At 55.2% G+C, this 16,076-nt stretch overlaps 2 protein-coding genes across 5 annotated transcripts in view; one reads left to right on the top strand and one right to left on the bottom strand.

Moving 5' to 3' along the window:
• Positions 1–5: 5 nt before the first annotated feature.
• On the top strand, positions 6–8,504 carry LOC122368343 (protein-associating with the carboxyl-terminal domain of ezrin-like). 4 transcript variants are annotated; one of them, XM_043342189.1, is made up of 11 exons: positions 6–62; positions 984–1,239; positions 1,580–1,765; positions 2,210–2,409; positions 4,535–4,617; positions 5,056–5,242; positions 5,574–5,713; positions 5,955–6,136; positions 6,400–6,540; positions 6,905–6,983; positions 7,182–8,504. In XM_043342189.1, exons 2-11 carry the CDS (start codon positions 1,003–1,005, stop codon positions 7,991–7,993), a joined length of 2,247 nt encoding a protein of 748 aa, XP_043198124.1. In that variant the 5' UTR covers positions 6–62; positions 984–1,002; the 3' UTR covers positions 7,994–8,504. The 4 variants fall into 4 exon arrangements, with proteins under 4 accessions (XP_043198124.1, XP_043198126.1, XP_043198125.1 ...); XM_043342191.1 differs by having other exon boundaries at positions 32–73; XM_043342190.1 differs by having other exon boundaries at positions 57–125.
• Positions 8,505–8,961: 457 nt separating this feature from the next.
• LOC122368336 (chondroitin sulfate proteoglycan 4-like) overlaps positions 8,962–16,076 on the bottom strand; it is a 95,816-nt gene continuing 88,701 nt past the window's right edge. The window contains exons 8-9 of the mRNA XM_043342178.1: positions 13,750–13,996; positions 8,962–12,392 (exon numbers count right to left, since the gene is read on the bottom strand). Coding sequence (XP_043198113.1) covers positions 10,154–12,392; positions 13,750–13,996 — 2,486 coding nt within the window. The 3' untranslated portion in view covers positions 8,962–10,153. The remainder of the gene's footprint in view (positions 12,393–13,749; positions 13,997–16,076) is intronic.

Here is a 16,076-nt window from a genome sequence, read left to right as displayed (position 1 = left end):
TCTGGCGCATAAAGCGTTTCCGGCGCAATCTGAATCACAAAAAATATTTGCCCCGTGTTGGAGTCAAGTTGGAGTAAGTCGCTTGAAAAAAATATTTTTTTTTCGCTTATGTCAATGTAGAATAGGTACGGCATAGAAGACTAGTGCTTACTTTTTTCACGGTCAATGGCGAGGTGCTTATTTGCATTGTTCACTGAGCTTTTTCAGTAGGTATATTGCTGTTGCCTGTTGACGTGTGTGCTTGTTCGGTAGGTACCTACCGCCTACGTACCTAGTGTGTTAGATTTTGATATTTTTGCTTTCATTTTATTAATTATTTGAATTGATAATTTGATTTCTTTCTACACCGCCATCCATGAAAAGGTGACCAGGAGTGCCCCCTCCCTCTATCATCCCAGCGACACGCAGAACCTTACGATAACACAAGTGAAATTAATATGATAAGTTGTGGCACTCCCAGCTAAGAGTAAGGAAAAAACAAACAAAATACTAAAAACAAAAGAAATATTAGTGGAGTATGCATGCTGTTAATATAGTAACTGAAGAGAAGCAAAGTATTCACAACTGCAAACAGGGTGACTGCCCTTCTATGCCTGGAGGCTGGAGCGCCCACTGATGCACACTCACACAGGGCATTGTTAGTGGGAGGAAGGGATCAGAGGGGAAGCAGTCACACATAAATGTGGATGGTCGTAGGTAATATTTCTGGTCAAATTCAAGCAAGGTCATTCACTGAGCCTCTGTAGAGCTATCCAACTAAGCATAGCTTGTTGTCAGACAGCCCACAGAGGCCAGTTCTGAGGTGGTTGAAGTAGAAATTAATGCAATTAATTGATTGATTGACATTTGCAACAATATATCTTTTTTTGTTTAGGTATCATGTTGATGTCAGGGAAATAGTAGTTGAATAGTAGGCCTTTTTTGGTGAGACAGGCCAGGATAGGTACAAAGTTTTTCACCCCATCCTATGCTTTCCCTTTCAGGAAAACTTAAGAATCAAGCATGGGGAATGATGTGAGCATCGGTGCTGATTACACAGTCAATAAAGAGTCATTTGGTACTGCTGCTGAATGGGTGCTGTATGAGGGCAGGCGAAATATTCCTAAAGCAGCTGGACAACACACTGAAGATGAGGCTGCTGAAGTGCTGGATAACATTTCTGGCAATGTTGTCACAGTGTTTGTCGGAATGCCTGGAGAGAAACGTGGAAAGACCAGCACTCTCCACAATAATGTTCAGGTATGCTACCCTTCAGCAAGATGTGTGTTGTATGTTGAGTTAGCTAGAATGCAGAGCTGAAAATGTCTAGGCGCTATGCATACTTTCATGCAATGATTATTTATTCTTCTGCCTCTTGCTCAATTGCTATGCCATTTTGAGAGCTGTTTTTATAAAGAAATCCAAAAAACTAGTCCATGCCTTACATCCGAAACGTTTATTATAAAACTTTGTTATCTGCCACTGTGAATTCTTCCTATATGACACATACAATGACAAATTATGTGCAGTTACTGTTGTGTAATTTTTATGTCCAGGAAAAAGCCCCCTGACTAACACTCCCTGTCGTCCCATGCGGCAGACGCTGATGACGGCGCGCCACCCGGACCTGCTGCGCTTCCTGAGCTGGCGCCAGACGGGCAGCCGGCTGGAGCTGGTCACGGAGCCGGTCCGGCCGCTGGCAGAGGTACGGCCGCGGCTCACCGAGCTGGATGTCAGCGGCGGATTGCTGGCGGTGCTGCGCGCCCTCGACTTCCTCCACAGACAGGTAACAGAGCAGTCTCCGGTAACAGACTAGTCTCCGGGGCGGTAACAGACTAGTTTCCGGGGCGGTAACAGACTAGTCTCCGGTAACAGACCAGTCTCCGGTAACAGACTAGTCTCCGGGACGGTAACAGACTAGTCTCCGGTAACAGACAAGTCTCCGGGGCGGTAACAGACTAGTCTCCGGTAACAGACCAGCGGGCAACTCTTCCCTCTGTTCCCTCTGTAGACCTCAGTTCACAATATAATGCAGTGTGCACTGTGCAGAGGCCCAGGTCTGTGACATGCACTAGCCTATCGCTGTTATGTTACGTATTGAATAAGCCCGCCTATTGATAGATACGTAATACGTATTGAGTAATCCCGTCCATGACATGCACTAGCCTATCGCTGTCATGTTACTATGTATTGAATTAAGCCCTCCATTGACGGACCACCCTGTCCGCAGGCCGGGCTGTGCCACAATAACGTGTGTGAGGCGGCCGTGTTTGTGACGGCGGCCGGCGGCTGGCGGCTGGGCGGCGCCGAGTTCGCCTGCCCGTTCTCTGAGGCCACGCCGGAGCGGCTGCAGGCCACGGCGGCACACCGGTACCAACCGGCACTGGCGCCGGAGGAGACGGAGCCGACCGCCGGCGTCAGTCAGACCTGGTGAGGAGCGCTGGGAGATGGCGGGGGGCGTGGTGTGCTTGAACGTGCTATCATGTTCGTTTGATGTTGATAGGCATAGTTACGAGTTTGCTAGCAGTTATGAAGCAGGGCGGTCTGTGCGTTAAAGGTGCGCTTTGGCTTGGGAAAAAATGTATACCAACCCTGTTATAAAACGCAAAAGAAATTTACGTTCGAGCTTCTATCTCGACACTCGACATGATGGGCAGCGTGTAATGAGTGACCCAGCACAGCATTTGGTAATGAGTGCTGTGCTGCATACCTGTTGGCATTTCCACTTTCGTAGCTTTATCGGTTTTTATTCTCTTCTCACTCATTCGTAAAGATTCTTGTGATTATCCTCTTTCATAACCATTATTCATCTTTGAAGACGATGAAGTGTAGAGAACCAACCTCTTTTGTGCACCTGACAGCTTTACTCTTGCCAAGTGAGATATTTTGTATTCGGCATTTGTATAAGCATCGTACGTTGCAACAGGTAACAAACAACACGGCTCGAAGCGCGTCACTTCAACAGTTCAAATGTCAATTTCACCAGAGCGAATTTCGATGGTCCAGCCAGTCGCTAAGACGTGTCGATCAGTAGGCAATCTCTACCGGAATCTGGACGTAGAGTGTCGTTCACGCCTTCAGCACAGCCATGATCCAGTCAAGATGCGGCGCGACGGCAGCCGCCACGACCATGGGCGCGCGGCGACGGCCGGCGCAGCGACGAGCCCACGACACGAGGCCGACCAGCGTGGCCGAGCCGTCCGCGGCGGGGCACACCACCGGTGAACCAGGGTCCAGCTGGCACAGGGTCTCGGCGGCGCGGCCCAGCCGCAGGCACAGGTCCGACGTCAGGTCGATCGACTGGCCGCGGCCGACCAGCGCGCCCAGACACTCGGCGCTGGAGGCAAACTCGACGGGCACGTCGGCGAGCGACGCGGCTGCGGCGTCGTGACTGGCCACGTCCCGGCCCCAGCCGGAGGCCCAGCAGCCGCCGTCGGGACTGGTCGGCGGCACGGGCGGCAGCGGGAGGCAGACGGAAGGCGCAGCCGGCACGCCACCCGTCTCCAGTGGTGTCTCCAGCCGGAGAATGGCCACGTTGTGATTCTGGTCGCCCGGATGGTACTTGGGGTGCACGATGACGACCGACACGCGTCGGAAAATCTCCTGGTCTAGGTCCTCCAACAGGTCATACATGTTGGCTACCACGACCAGCTCTTCGGCGGGCACCTGAACCACGCTGTGTGCAGCCGTGATGACGTGTGTGCTGGAGAGGAGTGCGCCGGCGCTGCGGTACAGGAGACCGTCCGGGTCCTGGCGAGTCACAGCCACTGTCCAGCGCGGCCCCGCGTCCGGCTGTCCCGGCCGGCCGCAGTTCCGGCCGCCGCCGCGCAGTCTGGGTACGTCGAGCGGTGCCCGCGCCGAGCAGCAGACCAGACCCTGTTCGGCGCAGCGACCGGCGGACCCGCTGATGAGGTGGTTCGGACACAGGCTGGCCGGCGCACAGCGGCACTGAGACGGCTGCTGGGACGCCGGCGGAGGGCGAAACAGCAGCGCTCGGTGCTGGGCGGTGGCTGGGGCCGGCCAGACCACTGTGATTATAAGGACTAGTAGCAGCTGGATAGTGGACGGCGGCGCCCCGAGCCACGCTGGAGGCGCTATTCTCATAGAGCTGCGCATTCCGTGATCAGCTAGCTACCCTGGCAACTGCGACACACTACCTCGGTTATTTTAGTTACTCGACAAACTGTTCTATTCTCGGTCACGGCTTCTCATCTCACAAACAACACTCGTCACAATGTTCTCACCCACACGCTCCACTGCCACAGCACACACGAGCCACCACCAACCGCACTGACATCGCTCGTAATCTGGGAGACGGCCGGACTCCGCCCCCTCGAGTCACGTGACCAAGCGGAGGTCACAGGTCACCGTTGGGCGTCTGACCCCGCCCGGGGCGACAGCCAGACCGCTGCGGTGTGTGGGGAGGGGAAGAGGGGGCGTTTCGTTGTCGCAGCGCGGGCTACGGGGAGGGGGAATGTAGACTGGATCTGGGTGGATCTGTATTCTGTATCGGTGTCTGTTCTCTCTGACCGTTAGGGTTCGGCTGTGTCGACAGGCGGCAGAAGCGGCCCTGGTGTCGGGATGTCTACGCCTACGGAGTGCTAGCAGAGGAGCTGATCGGGCCGGCTGTCCAAAACGGTAGTAATTCCCGTCTGGTTATCGGGGACTGCTTGTCCAGTCGGTATTCGGCAATTATGCCCCTTTTTCTTTATGAGAGAAAATGATTGATTTTTTATGTTTCTTGTTTAATTCATTTTATATCTGTTTGAAAATGCAGATTTTATTCTTTTTGTAGAATATTGGTCAAACCCGAAACATGCTCGGACAATTTGATTGCATCAACTGATGCCGTTTCTCTTCACTCGTAACGCTAATTTTAGATAAGAGGTTTTCCGGTATTGCCATGCGTTACTTTTGTTTTGTAAAATGTGAAGCCTTTACAGTTATCGTTCCTTTTTTATAGGCGTTCATCATCTGCATCCTCGTGTGATGTTATGCCACCAGTGCCCTGTACCGTCCTCATGATTGACTTTTGTGCCTGCTCCACGTTTAAGACCGTTTCTGTTTGTCGCGCAGAGTTCCCGGGAGCCCGCCAGTTCCGTGACGAGGTAAAGCGCCGTCTGCTGTCGCGTGACCCGTTCGCCCGACCCTCGCTGGACCAGCTCGAGGGACACGACTTCTTCAGCAACGAGTTCAACCAGATCCACGGCTTCCTCGAGAACCTCGTGCTGAAGAGTCAGGAGGAGCGCAAAACGTTCTTTATGTGAGCCAGCCATGCCGAAATTGGAGCAAAAATTCACTCAGGGTGGTTTGATTATTTTATTTAATCCTTGCCGGTGTAAGAACGGTGGAGTGTAAACTTCGAAATGAAAGTGAAGTTCTAACTAGGAGCATTTCATAGTATTGTTTCATCGCCTAAATCATGCTTTGACAATGCAAACCGAATTTATGCTATTCGTTGGTAATTAACTATCGTTGAATGTAATGTATAGGTAAAAAAGAATGCAATTAAAGAATGAATAGTTTGATAAATATTAAATATAGCTTTCGACTCAGTACCCAATCATGACCCGCCCCCCCCCCCGCGGCTGCAGTGACCTGGCCAGCCGGCTGCGGGCCTACCCGGAGGAGCTGGTGGCCAGCCGCCTGTCGTCCCTGTGCCTTTCGCGGCTGGTGCTGCTCGACCCGGACGCCTGCCGACACTTCCTGCCGCGACTGCTGTCGCCCAGATATGGTGAGGCTCGGTGCTGGTGTGGCCACTGGGCAGTGGTGATTGTCGATGTCAATTTTAGTCGACCATTGAGCTTGGCAAACTTATCGCCCTGTTATACCATGTTGGACGGTAAGCAAACGTAATAATGCGCCCGGAATTAGTTGCTCCCAGTAGGTAGAGGGACTGACTCCTCTCGTTTTTTTTTTTTTATCATAATGTACGCTCTGCTCCCCTCCTCATTCACCCCGTGTGCCATCCGCAGATCAGTACGCCACCGGTGAGTGCGTGCTCTCTCCGACGGTGTTCCGGCGGCACATCGTACCCCAGCTGCTGCGTATTCTGCACGTGCACGACGCTCACATACGGCTGGTGCTGCTGCAGCACTTCTCCAAATACGTGGCCGAGATACCCAAACATCTGCTCGGCGATGTCGTTCTGCCTGAGGTGAGGGCGATGAGTCCGCCTTGAGACATGATAAATGTGCGTATGTAAGACGCGATTTAGCGTTCAGCTTATATTCTGCATTGCTGTCTACTACTCATGCACATCTCTAGACCTCAATGCCTGCTTTAACTATACGTTGACAGCACTCCATAGGCCCGGTACACAGAAAATTGGTCCAACTTTATATATTTGTGTTTTGCAATTGCTCCTGAATCAGTATGTGCTATAGATGACCTTGACTGACGCTCCATATTCCAACCCAGCTGCTGCTGGGTATCCGCGACACGCACGACGATCTGGTGGCGGCCACACTGCGCGCACTGGCCGATCTGGTACCCATTCTGGGCTCACAGGTCGTCATTGGGCCGCACCGACACAAACACTTTGGAAACGGAACGCCCAAGGTACGTACGTCATTGGGAGTGGTGCGAGTGTGGCGCGTATTACGAGGTTTGGTGTTAAAGATAGTGTACGTACGTTATGGTTTTCCATAGTTGATGCTAGAGTTGTTACTGACGGTGTATGAATGCCTTGAAGTATTTCCCAACTTGTTTGACTTCTTAGAAGACACTTGCCTACACGTATTTCGGGCTTTGAAGTTTGAACACACCTTACTGGTAACTATTGGCCATATAAGCTTGAGTTGTTTCGGACAGCAGGAAATATCGATGCCATTACGCATATGCATCTGCTAAGAACAGCTAGAATGTCGACTTTAAATGCTGTTTTACCAAACATAACTAAGCTGTACATCTTTCCCGCTTCCAGGCCTCGTCTGGCAAGGGTGCCACCCCCGCGAGGAGGAAGCGCGTAACACTATCGCAGAAGGCTACCGAGGCGCCGCCTGGTGAGTCCGAACCCGAGTTCGTGTGTTTTTTGTGCTTAGTCGATGTCATTTTTGCTCATTTATTGTTTTCATTGTATGGTAGTCATACAGTTGCACTTTACAACTGTATTATCGACCATGTTCTTATATGACCTGACCTTTGTTACCGTAATCCGCTAGACTAGACATATGCACTGACACCACCTACCAAATCCCCAGAGCGTCGCCGTACCCTGCTGGAGCTCTCCCAGGCGGCGGCCGGTGAGTCAGACTCCCTGCCCGAGCGCCGTTCACCAGAGGGCGGCGAGGAGCTCGGCCGCGAGCCCGACCTGGGACCGGCCGCCGACGCTCCATCGGACCCCGGCTCGGACTCCGAGCTCGGTCCGGGAGTAGAGTCGGAGGATGTTGAGGAGGATGGAGGTGACTGGTCCGACTGGGAGGCGACTGATGTGGACCCCGACCCGCCTCCGACGCAGGAGATCCTGGTGCAGCCGGAGGATAGCGGCGCGGTCTCTGCTGGGTTCGAGCTCAGCCCGACGCCTCTGGAGGCGGGCTCTGTACCGCAGAAGGAGGCGGCTAGTGGGAAGACTGTGACTGAGGTCAAGGGTGACTCTCCGGCGGTGGCGGGGTCGGCGGCAGCGACTGCCGGGTGCGCCTCTGGCGGTGGAGGTCTGAAGCTGTCGGGCCGGGCTCCGCCGCCGCGCCGGCCCCAGCCCCAGCCGGCCAGTGATGACTTTGAGCGGTTCAGTATCCAAGTGCGGCGTAAAGAGCCGGAGGCGGAGGTGGATCTGTTTGCCGATATGCAGCCGGTGATACGGAGCAGCAGGCCAACCCTGCTGGCCCCCGAGCCGGCCCCGGCAGCCCCGGCGGCGCCCAAGCCGGACCCAAAGCCACAGCCGAGGCAGGAGGTGAAGCCGGAGCTGGAACCTGCGGTGGTGAGCAGTCGCCTGGACATGTCCTTCCAGCCGGCAGACGGTGAGTTGACTGACGCCGGGTGGGGCGATGGTGACGACTGGGGAGACGAGTTTTAGAGTTCGGAAAGGCTGAGTGAGGGAGTTTTAGGCCGGATTTCTGAGCTGAGTGACGGGTGCTGAACGATTGTGGTCTTCACACATAATAGTGTGTCATAGGTGATTAAAAGGGATTTTTGTCCATGAGAGCTGTGGGGTTCGCAGATAGATGATATCACCGTAAGATCAAAATGTGATAAAGTCGCATTATGAGCTTCAACAGCCGTTAAGTTATTCGATGTTAGGTGGTTGAAGCTCCATATTTTCTTATGCCGTTGTTTGTTGGTTTGTTGTGCTATGCATCGCGAGTTCCTGTAAGTTTGCTTGCTGTATGTGTGCTTTTCATGTGATTTACTTCGTGTTTGATGAGATTGCTGGACTGTGAACCGATGTTTTAACGAGTTATCCGTCTGGAAGGCGACAGGGTTAGTTTCATTCTTGATCGAGATTCGCACAGCTCACTCCTCATTCATCTGGCCCATTCCAGTGTTCTACGAAATGAAGTGCGAGAGAATAAATGCTTACTATTTAACTTGACAGTTTATTGTGGCTCCTTGCGTAGCCCGGCATTAACAACTCGGTGGTTTTACAGCACAGCTCGTCACACTAGCCCGCACAAACAAAACCATCAGCGGTGCGGTTCAGGAGCGCGGTCGACCGCTGTTTTCCACACTGGCGGTCTTTAATGAGCTGTTGGAGCTGCCGTTTTCAGTACATATGTCCGCAGGTCCGACCCGACACCGGCAGGTCTTGGACGCCAGCAGTGGCGTTCTGGCACTTCTCCCAGGGAATACGGTCCATTTGTGTGATATCTGGGAGACATAAGTGTCGTATCGGTGACATGTTTTCCCCGTCAGGGCGGAATGGTGAAAGTAAGTGCGTAATGTGTATGTTGTGTCCCCCGGATCAGATAGTAAGATCATTCAGTCTTTATTCAGGTCGCATTAGAGATGGGTCTTGGTCGTTGGATAAGCCAAACACCATTTGATCACACAAGTTTCAGTTTTATTGTGATATCTCGACTGTCACTCAGATCACAATTGAATGCACAGTTGGGCGCGTCAGCTGACGATGGTGGCTTGCCGACGGCCTGACGGGGTACAACGATCAGGTTTTTGAATTTGTCATTTAGCTCTTGCCTATTATTACTTTTGATCAAGCCTGTTCCCGGCGTTGACAACTAGCTGAGATTCTGTTTGAATCGACCAAATACAAGACATACCCGACAAATCCACTCTAAGCAGCGCCTTAAGCTCATAAGGCACTGCCAGCAACTCCTAACGCCACACAAATCCCAGCAAACACAAGAGAAGAAAGTCGCAGAGAGCTGTCCAAATAAATAACGCTCCACTAGATCAGCGGCTGGACGTTGATTCGACAAATCTGTCTGATAAATTCGGGATGAATCCAGTCATGCATCCCAACACGGACCGAAGCTGTCAGAGGACACCATTAATCGTCCTTTTCCACCACGCGAGTTCGATGGTGCCATTCAGATCAGCCCTGGCCAGCCGGCGAGCGCTACCGAAATCAGGATTAACGTGGGGAGAGTCGTATCCCGGGTGAGCTATGGTAGGTGATGAAATAATTTTCACGTGTTCCTACGGGGACGAGGTAGGTCTGTTCTCTCTCAGACTGTGATGGACGTATTTTCTCAAAACAGCTCACGCGCACGCACACGCGCCATTATGGTAATTACGATCACGGAATAAAACAACACTCACTAACGAACAGAATATGAGTAGGTCGTTTGTCCTGAACAGTTAATACGCAAATAGCACGGTCAAGCTGAAGCTCAAACAAATGGTTCCCATTTACCTCTTCAGTGGGCGTTACAGTACATGTTATGCCACCATTCTCCTCCATTAACCACAAAAGCACTAGTTCATCGTAACCTCAACACCCACAACACCAACGATGTTTTCGCACAGCACTGGGGCGGAAAATCTCTCAGGTAGGGCCACTGTTTTGGTCATCAGTTGACACATCCAACGTCAAGTCTGAGCTCGTTCGCGCGCACGCCTTCAGTTCATGCTCGCCTGCTTCACAGCCGAACGTACGGACTTCGATTGTCCAACACGGCTGCGATCGTTTCACCAAGCCCCGGCACTCACTCAGCGTCTCCAGCGTCACATCACTGCGTGCGTCGCTGCGTCCCAGCGTCCGTACGCACACTGTCGGCTACACCCAGTACTGGTTCTTCCTCAGGATCGGGTTGCTCGGCTGGCTGGCGCTAATGTCGGAGCCGTCCTGGCTCCAGTCGTCGCCGCAGAACTGGCGGTCGGCGTCCACGTCATACGAGTACGTGACGTCGGCCGGCTGCGCTCCCGTGTAGAGCGGCGTCACGGTACACTGCGGCACGCACGGAGACACGTCGCGCTCCGGCCAGCCGGGCTCCAGGAGGCGCGGCTGCTCCAGGTGCCGGGGTCGCGGCAGGCTGCCGCCCGTCACCGATATCCGCGGCCGCGGCAGAGTGCTGATGGAGGGCCGCGGCAGCGTCGAGTTGATGAAGTCGGGCGTGGTGGCGCGACTGACGGTGTGCGGGCTCTCGCTGGGGGGTAGCTCCGTGAGCGGAGCCGGGCCCAGCTCGCGGGCCTTGCGCTCCGCGCGCCGTCGCCGGTCAGTGATGCACTTGACGACGATCAGTAGAAGGATCGACGTGACCACCACACCGATTACTACGCCCGCCACCAGCACGTAATCACTGCGGATGAACGAACTGGAGTCCTGCGGCCGGCCGCGACCCACCACTGAGTTGACACCCGGCGTGGCCTTCTCGGCCTCGAGCGCCGCTTCGCTGAGGAGGCGCACCTGGAGTTCCCCACGCGCAGGCTGCACGCCAGACGCCGTCAGCTCGAACCTCACTGCGTCTGACAGCGTCTGGTTTCCCGTCAGATCCGCCGGCGACGCCACGAAGAAGATGACGTTCTGTGTGACGTCGGCATGCGTGAATGAGGTGACATTCCAGGCGCGGGTTTCTCTCCTCTTTCTCCGGTCGCCGACCGGCACTATCTGCGTGACCCGGCCGTGCCGCGGAGGCTCCAGCAGCTGGTAGCGCGGGTTGCTGTTCGTGCGAGACGCGAGCTCCGTTGCGTTGAGGACCGCGAGGCTCAGCAGCACCGGCTGTCCCGGGGCGCAGCGCAGAGGCGTCATGGCCACTAGCGGCGTCGCCAACACCACGAAGGTCTCGTTGCGTATGCCGTTGAACTCGTTGTAGACGGTGGCGGCGAAGGAGTCGTTGGGTGCGCTGAGGTCCATCTGCAGGTAGGACACCCGTCCTGCGTCGACATCCGCTTGGGAGAACGTTGTCACCATGTCTGCACCGATGAAGAGACGTCCCCTGGCCGGTTCGCGTGTGACGTTGAACACGATCTCACTGCGCATACCGTTGGTATCGGCGGACACCTGCTCCGGTGTTAGGGTGACACGACTCTGGCCCTGCGGCAGGCGCAACGGCAGGTTCCGCGCGATTGTCAGCGAGAGGGGCACCACGGTGATCCCGAAGCTGGTCATCAGCGGGCTGTGCACGCCGTCCCAGACGCTGAAGAGGAACTGATCACTGCCGAGGGAGCCGTCCTGCGCGTACAGCAGCCTCTCGGCGTCGACGTCCGCCTGACTGAAGTTGGAAACCCTGACGTGCGGCTGCCCGCGGAGGAACACTCGGCCGCGACTGGGGCCGCTGATGATGGTGTAGAGGATCTCAGCTGGAGCGTTGTCCGGATCGGTGACCTGCAGGTTTCTCGTGGTGATCGAGGCGGTCTGCTTCTGCACAACGGACACACCCGGCGCGGGAGTCTCCAGCCGGAACTTCTGGTCGTTGACAGGCACCACGGTGACGTTGACGGTGCCGTTGTAGAGGAGGACGTCCGAGGCCGACGTGGCCAGGAACAAGCTGTAGCCGAAGCTGTCCGTCAGGGTATCCGAGTGGTCGTGCCGGTAAGACAGCCTGCCGGCGTTGATGTCCTCCTGAGTGAGGAACCCGCTCAGGGATCCCCCACTCCCGTCGGATGCACCAACGGCGGGCTCCAGGCGCAGCTGACCGTGCCGGGGCGGTGTGGTGAGTCGGATCCGCACCTGGGGCGCCTCCTGACCGGCCGAGTGGCTGCGCAGGAACTCGGCCACGCCGCTGACATCCAGCACGGCGCGGCTGACGCCGGCGGCGCCGCCCTCGGGCAGCCGCAGCGGCACGCCGTCCACGTAGCGCCGTAAGCCGCCGCGCGTCATCGTCGTCACTGACACGGCCACCTCGAGCACGACGCTGGTCAGCGGCTCGGCCGGCGGCGTCTCGACGCGCAGCTCGACGCTGTCCGAGGCGGAGAGGCCGGCCAGCGGGCGCTGGTGCTCGTACAACACCAGGCTGCGGTTGAGGTCCTGCTGCGTGAACCAGCTGACCTCCACTGTGCTGCCGTCCGGCTGCTCCCTGCAGACAAACACCGGGAAGGGGACCTGTTAGCCGCTTGCTCACTGTACCACATCATATTCCAGCACTCTAACCATTGGGATGTCCCATTCCGCTAGAATTCCGTTCATAATGATGTGCTGAATGGGCCTCAGGAGAGCGACTCGAGGTTTGAGGCATCGCCAGTTTCGATCGGTCGCGAGGAGGAATTGAAATGCCTCCCTGGCAGGGTCAGACATTCGGAATTCCGAAAGTTTGTCTGATGGTTGTGAAAAACCGAATTAATCAGTATTCACCAGCTATTCGAGAAGACTGTGGTTAAACGGGGCGATTTAAGTTGCGAGACGGGCGAGCGTTAACATGGTGCATTTAGGCATTCATCGAGTTTTGAAGCATTTTCAAAGACTATACCTCCAAATGAACGGAAACGGCACTCCATGTGATGGAGTCAGATGGACCAACATTTACGTGCTAGATTTTGTGAGAAGTTGCGAGTGCTTCCATTAATTGACTCTGGACTATACAATTGATTCAAAGTTAAAATAATACTCAGGTGACCTGGGTAGATCACATTCACCGGTCATCACCAGCCATCACCATCTTCATCAATCATCGACAATCAAACTTTGAACTACCATGCAAGTTAATGCTCGAAGAAGCTGACGCTGACAATTGACATCACATCGACACATACCTAATGTTATAAAACTATCTCTATTGGTCTTTGGGAAGACGTGCCTAAGTACACATAAAACGTAACATTCCTTTCTCTTACGCGTCTTCAAGACGCTTTTAGAAGTCTGCCATCACAATTCCTCTTTCATCCAGCAGAGCTCGGCCTGCCAATTCTCTCCGTCGCCGCTGAGCTTAAATATCCCATTTCTATCCCCTGGACCAGAGATGACGGCACACCTTTTGAACTTGGCAGCTGAGAAAAGCCGATTGGCTCGGCGTAGCCACAGGCGCTCATCGGCTCAGACCGCGGACGGTCTTCGCGTCTGGCGACTGCTGGTGAGAATGGAGCTTAGTCTTACCGCTAGAGACCGCGCCGCTCAGATTTCGAACCATTGAGATGAAATATCCAGGCTTGTTTTGAACGTGCTCGCCCAAAATCATGGCGAGATATAATGCAGTTAGGACCTGATACTGTTAGTTGGTAATGATCCTAATTCCTAACCTGACCTGAACGTGAGTGTTGACTCTTGAGACTGACCTGACCTGGAGCTTAGCCGGTCAAGTGATTCGGACTGCCTGGCTATCATCATGATCCAACTGTGATCTACCCCTATAACCTACCTTATCATGACCTAAGTTCTGATTCAAACTCCGCCTTTCACTTCGTTTCTCCCTTTGAACCCAACCCGGTCGCTTCTCTTACCTGGTAATTTTTCCGAGGCGCGGTTTCCTGATGACCGAATAAGTGATGGTTCGCGGGGTCCGCGGGTCATTTGTGCCCACCAGCAGGTGGCCCTTGGTGATGGATTGCTGCATCATGGGGAACACGTGCAGCCGGGTGTTGGCTACCAGTCGCAGCTGCAGCCGCTCCACCAGCACCATCAGCCGCTCGGGCGGTGTCCGGTGCACCCCGTCACTGACCGTCACCAGCACACTGCACCGCGACACGTCTGAAGAACAGAGACGGGGAGCGACGTCAGTTACGGCCCGATATTTTAGATAGGTTTATTGTAAACTTGTGTATGCTCAGACCAGTGGCGGTCGCAGGGGGGGGGGGCCATCAGGGCCATGGCCCCCCCCCAAAGGCAAATCAGGGGGGGCCATCATATCATTTGGCCCCCCCCAAACAACCGATGGGCCCCCATGGCCGTATGGGGCCCTGGCCCGTATTCGATTGTCACGAGGCTCGAGAAACCCACGCCAGCCATCAACAGCTCCCATACCAGTCTTTGAGGGTCCTACACTGACCTCTGAGGGCCCTTCAGTGGCGGTCAAGCGTCCACATTGACCACTGAGGACCCACATTGACCTCTGAGGGCCCTCCACTGGCCTTTGAGGGCCCCTAAACCGGCCTCAGGGGCCCAACCGGCCTCTGGTGGCCTCATTTCTGTCTCTCGAGTCCCAAGACTAACCTTTAAGTGTCTCTGAGGGCCCCGCACTGGATTCTGAAGACCCGATGTCGGCCTCTGGGGCCCATCTTGGCCGTTGAGGGCCCTCCGCTGGTCTCTGGGGCCCAACGCCGGCCCATGCCGGCCTTTTAGGGCCCCACACTGACCTCTAAGGGCCCCATGCTGGTCTGTAAGGACCCACATTAGCCTCTAAGGGCCCCCCGCACTGGATTCTGAAGACCCAATGCCGGCAGCTCAGGGCCCGCATCGGCGTCTCAGGGCCCATCTTGGCCTTTGAGGGCCCTCCGCTGGCCTCTGGGGGTCCAACGCCGGCCCATACCGGTCTTTTAGGGCCCCACATTGACCTGAGGGCCCCATGCTGGCCTGAAAGGACACACATTAGCCTCTATGGGCCCCGCACTGGATTCTGAAGACCCGATGCCGGCCTCTAAGGGTTCGCATCGGACTCTGAGGGCCTATCTTGGCCTTTGAGGGCCCTCTGCTGGCTTCTGGGGTCCAACGCCGGCCAATGCCAGTCTTTTAGGGTCCCATTCTGACCTTTGAGGGCCCCATGCTGGCCTGTAAAGGCCCACATTAGCTTCTGATGGCCCCCCGCACTGGAATCTGAAGACCCGATGCCGGCCTCTAACGGTCAGCATCGGCTTCTGAGGGCCCATATTGGCCTTTGAGGGCCTTCTGTTGGCCTCTGGAGACCAACGCCGGCCCATGCCGATCTTTTAGGGCCCCACACTGACTTCTGAGGGCCCGTGCTGTCATGTAAGGACCCACCTTAGCCTCTGAGGGCCCCGCACGGGTTTCTGAAGACCTGATACCGGCCTCTATGGGCCCGCATCGGCCTCTGAGGGCCCATCTTGGCCTTTGAGGGCCCTCTACTGGCCTCTGGGGTCCAACGCCGGCCCATGTCGATCTTTTACGGCCCCACGCTAACCTCTGAGGGCTCCATGCTGGCCTGTAAAGACCCACATTAGATTAGCCTTTGAGTGCCCAATTCGGTCTCTGATGGTCTCAAACTGCCCTTTGGAGGCCCTGTACTGGTCTCTGAGGGCCCTAAACTGGCCCCTAAGGACCCAAACCAGCCTCTAAAGGTCCCACACCGGCCTCTGATGGTCCCATTTCTGTCTCTGGGACCCAAACTGACCCTTATGTGCCTCTGAGGGCCCCGTACTGGCCTCTGAAGGATCGATGCCAGTTTCTGAGGACCCATAACGGTCTTTAAGTGCCTCATACCGACACCTGAGGCCCCACACTAGCCTCTGAGGGGGCCCAAAACTGGCCTATGAGGTCTCTACACCGACCACTGATGGCCCTATTATGTTCTCTGGGGGCTCAAGCCTTACCTTTGGACGTCACGCACTTGCCTTTGAAGGCCCACATCAGCCTCTGGGGCCCTACCTGGGGCCTTTGAGGCCCTTCGCTGACCCTTGGATCTAACGCCGGCCTCTGGGGGTCTGACACCGTACTATAGGGGCCCCATTGCAGCCTCTAGGCGACAGGTATCGCTGAAGCGCTATCGATGGGCCGAAGTAAGTGTGGGAACCATGGGTGCAGTGGGCGCAGTTGCACCAACAATAATTCTGCATAGGGTGCAGACAATGTATTCTGCATCCACAATAATCTGGAA

Source organism: Amphibalanus amphitrite, unplaced genomic scaffold (genome assembly GCF_019059575.1).
Source record: "Amphibalanus amphitrite isolate SeventyFive unplaced genomic scaffold, NRLGWU_Aamphi_draft 000940F_arrow, whole genome shotgun sequence".
NCBI lineage: Eukaryota > Metazoa > Arthropoda > Thecostraca > Balanomorpha > Balanidae > Amphibalanus > Amphibalanus amphitrite.
This window is presented reverse-complemented; position numbering and strand designations above follow the sequence as displayed.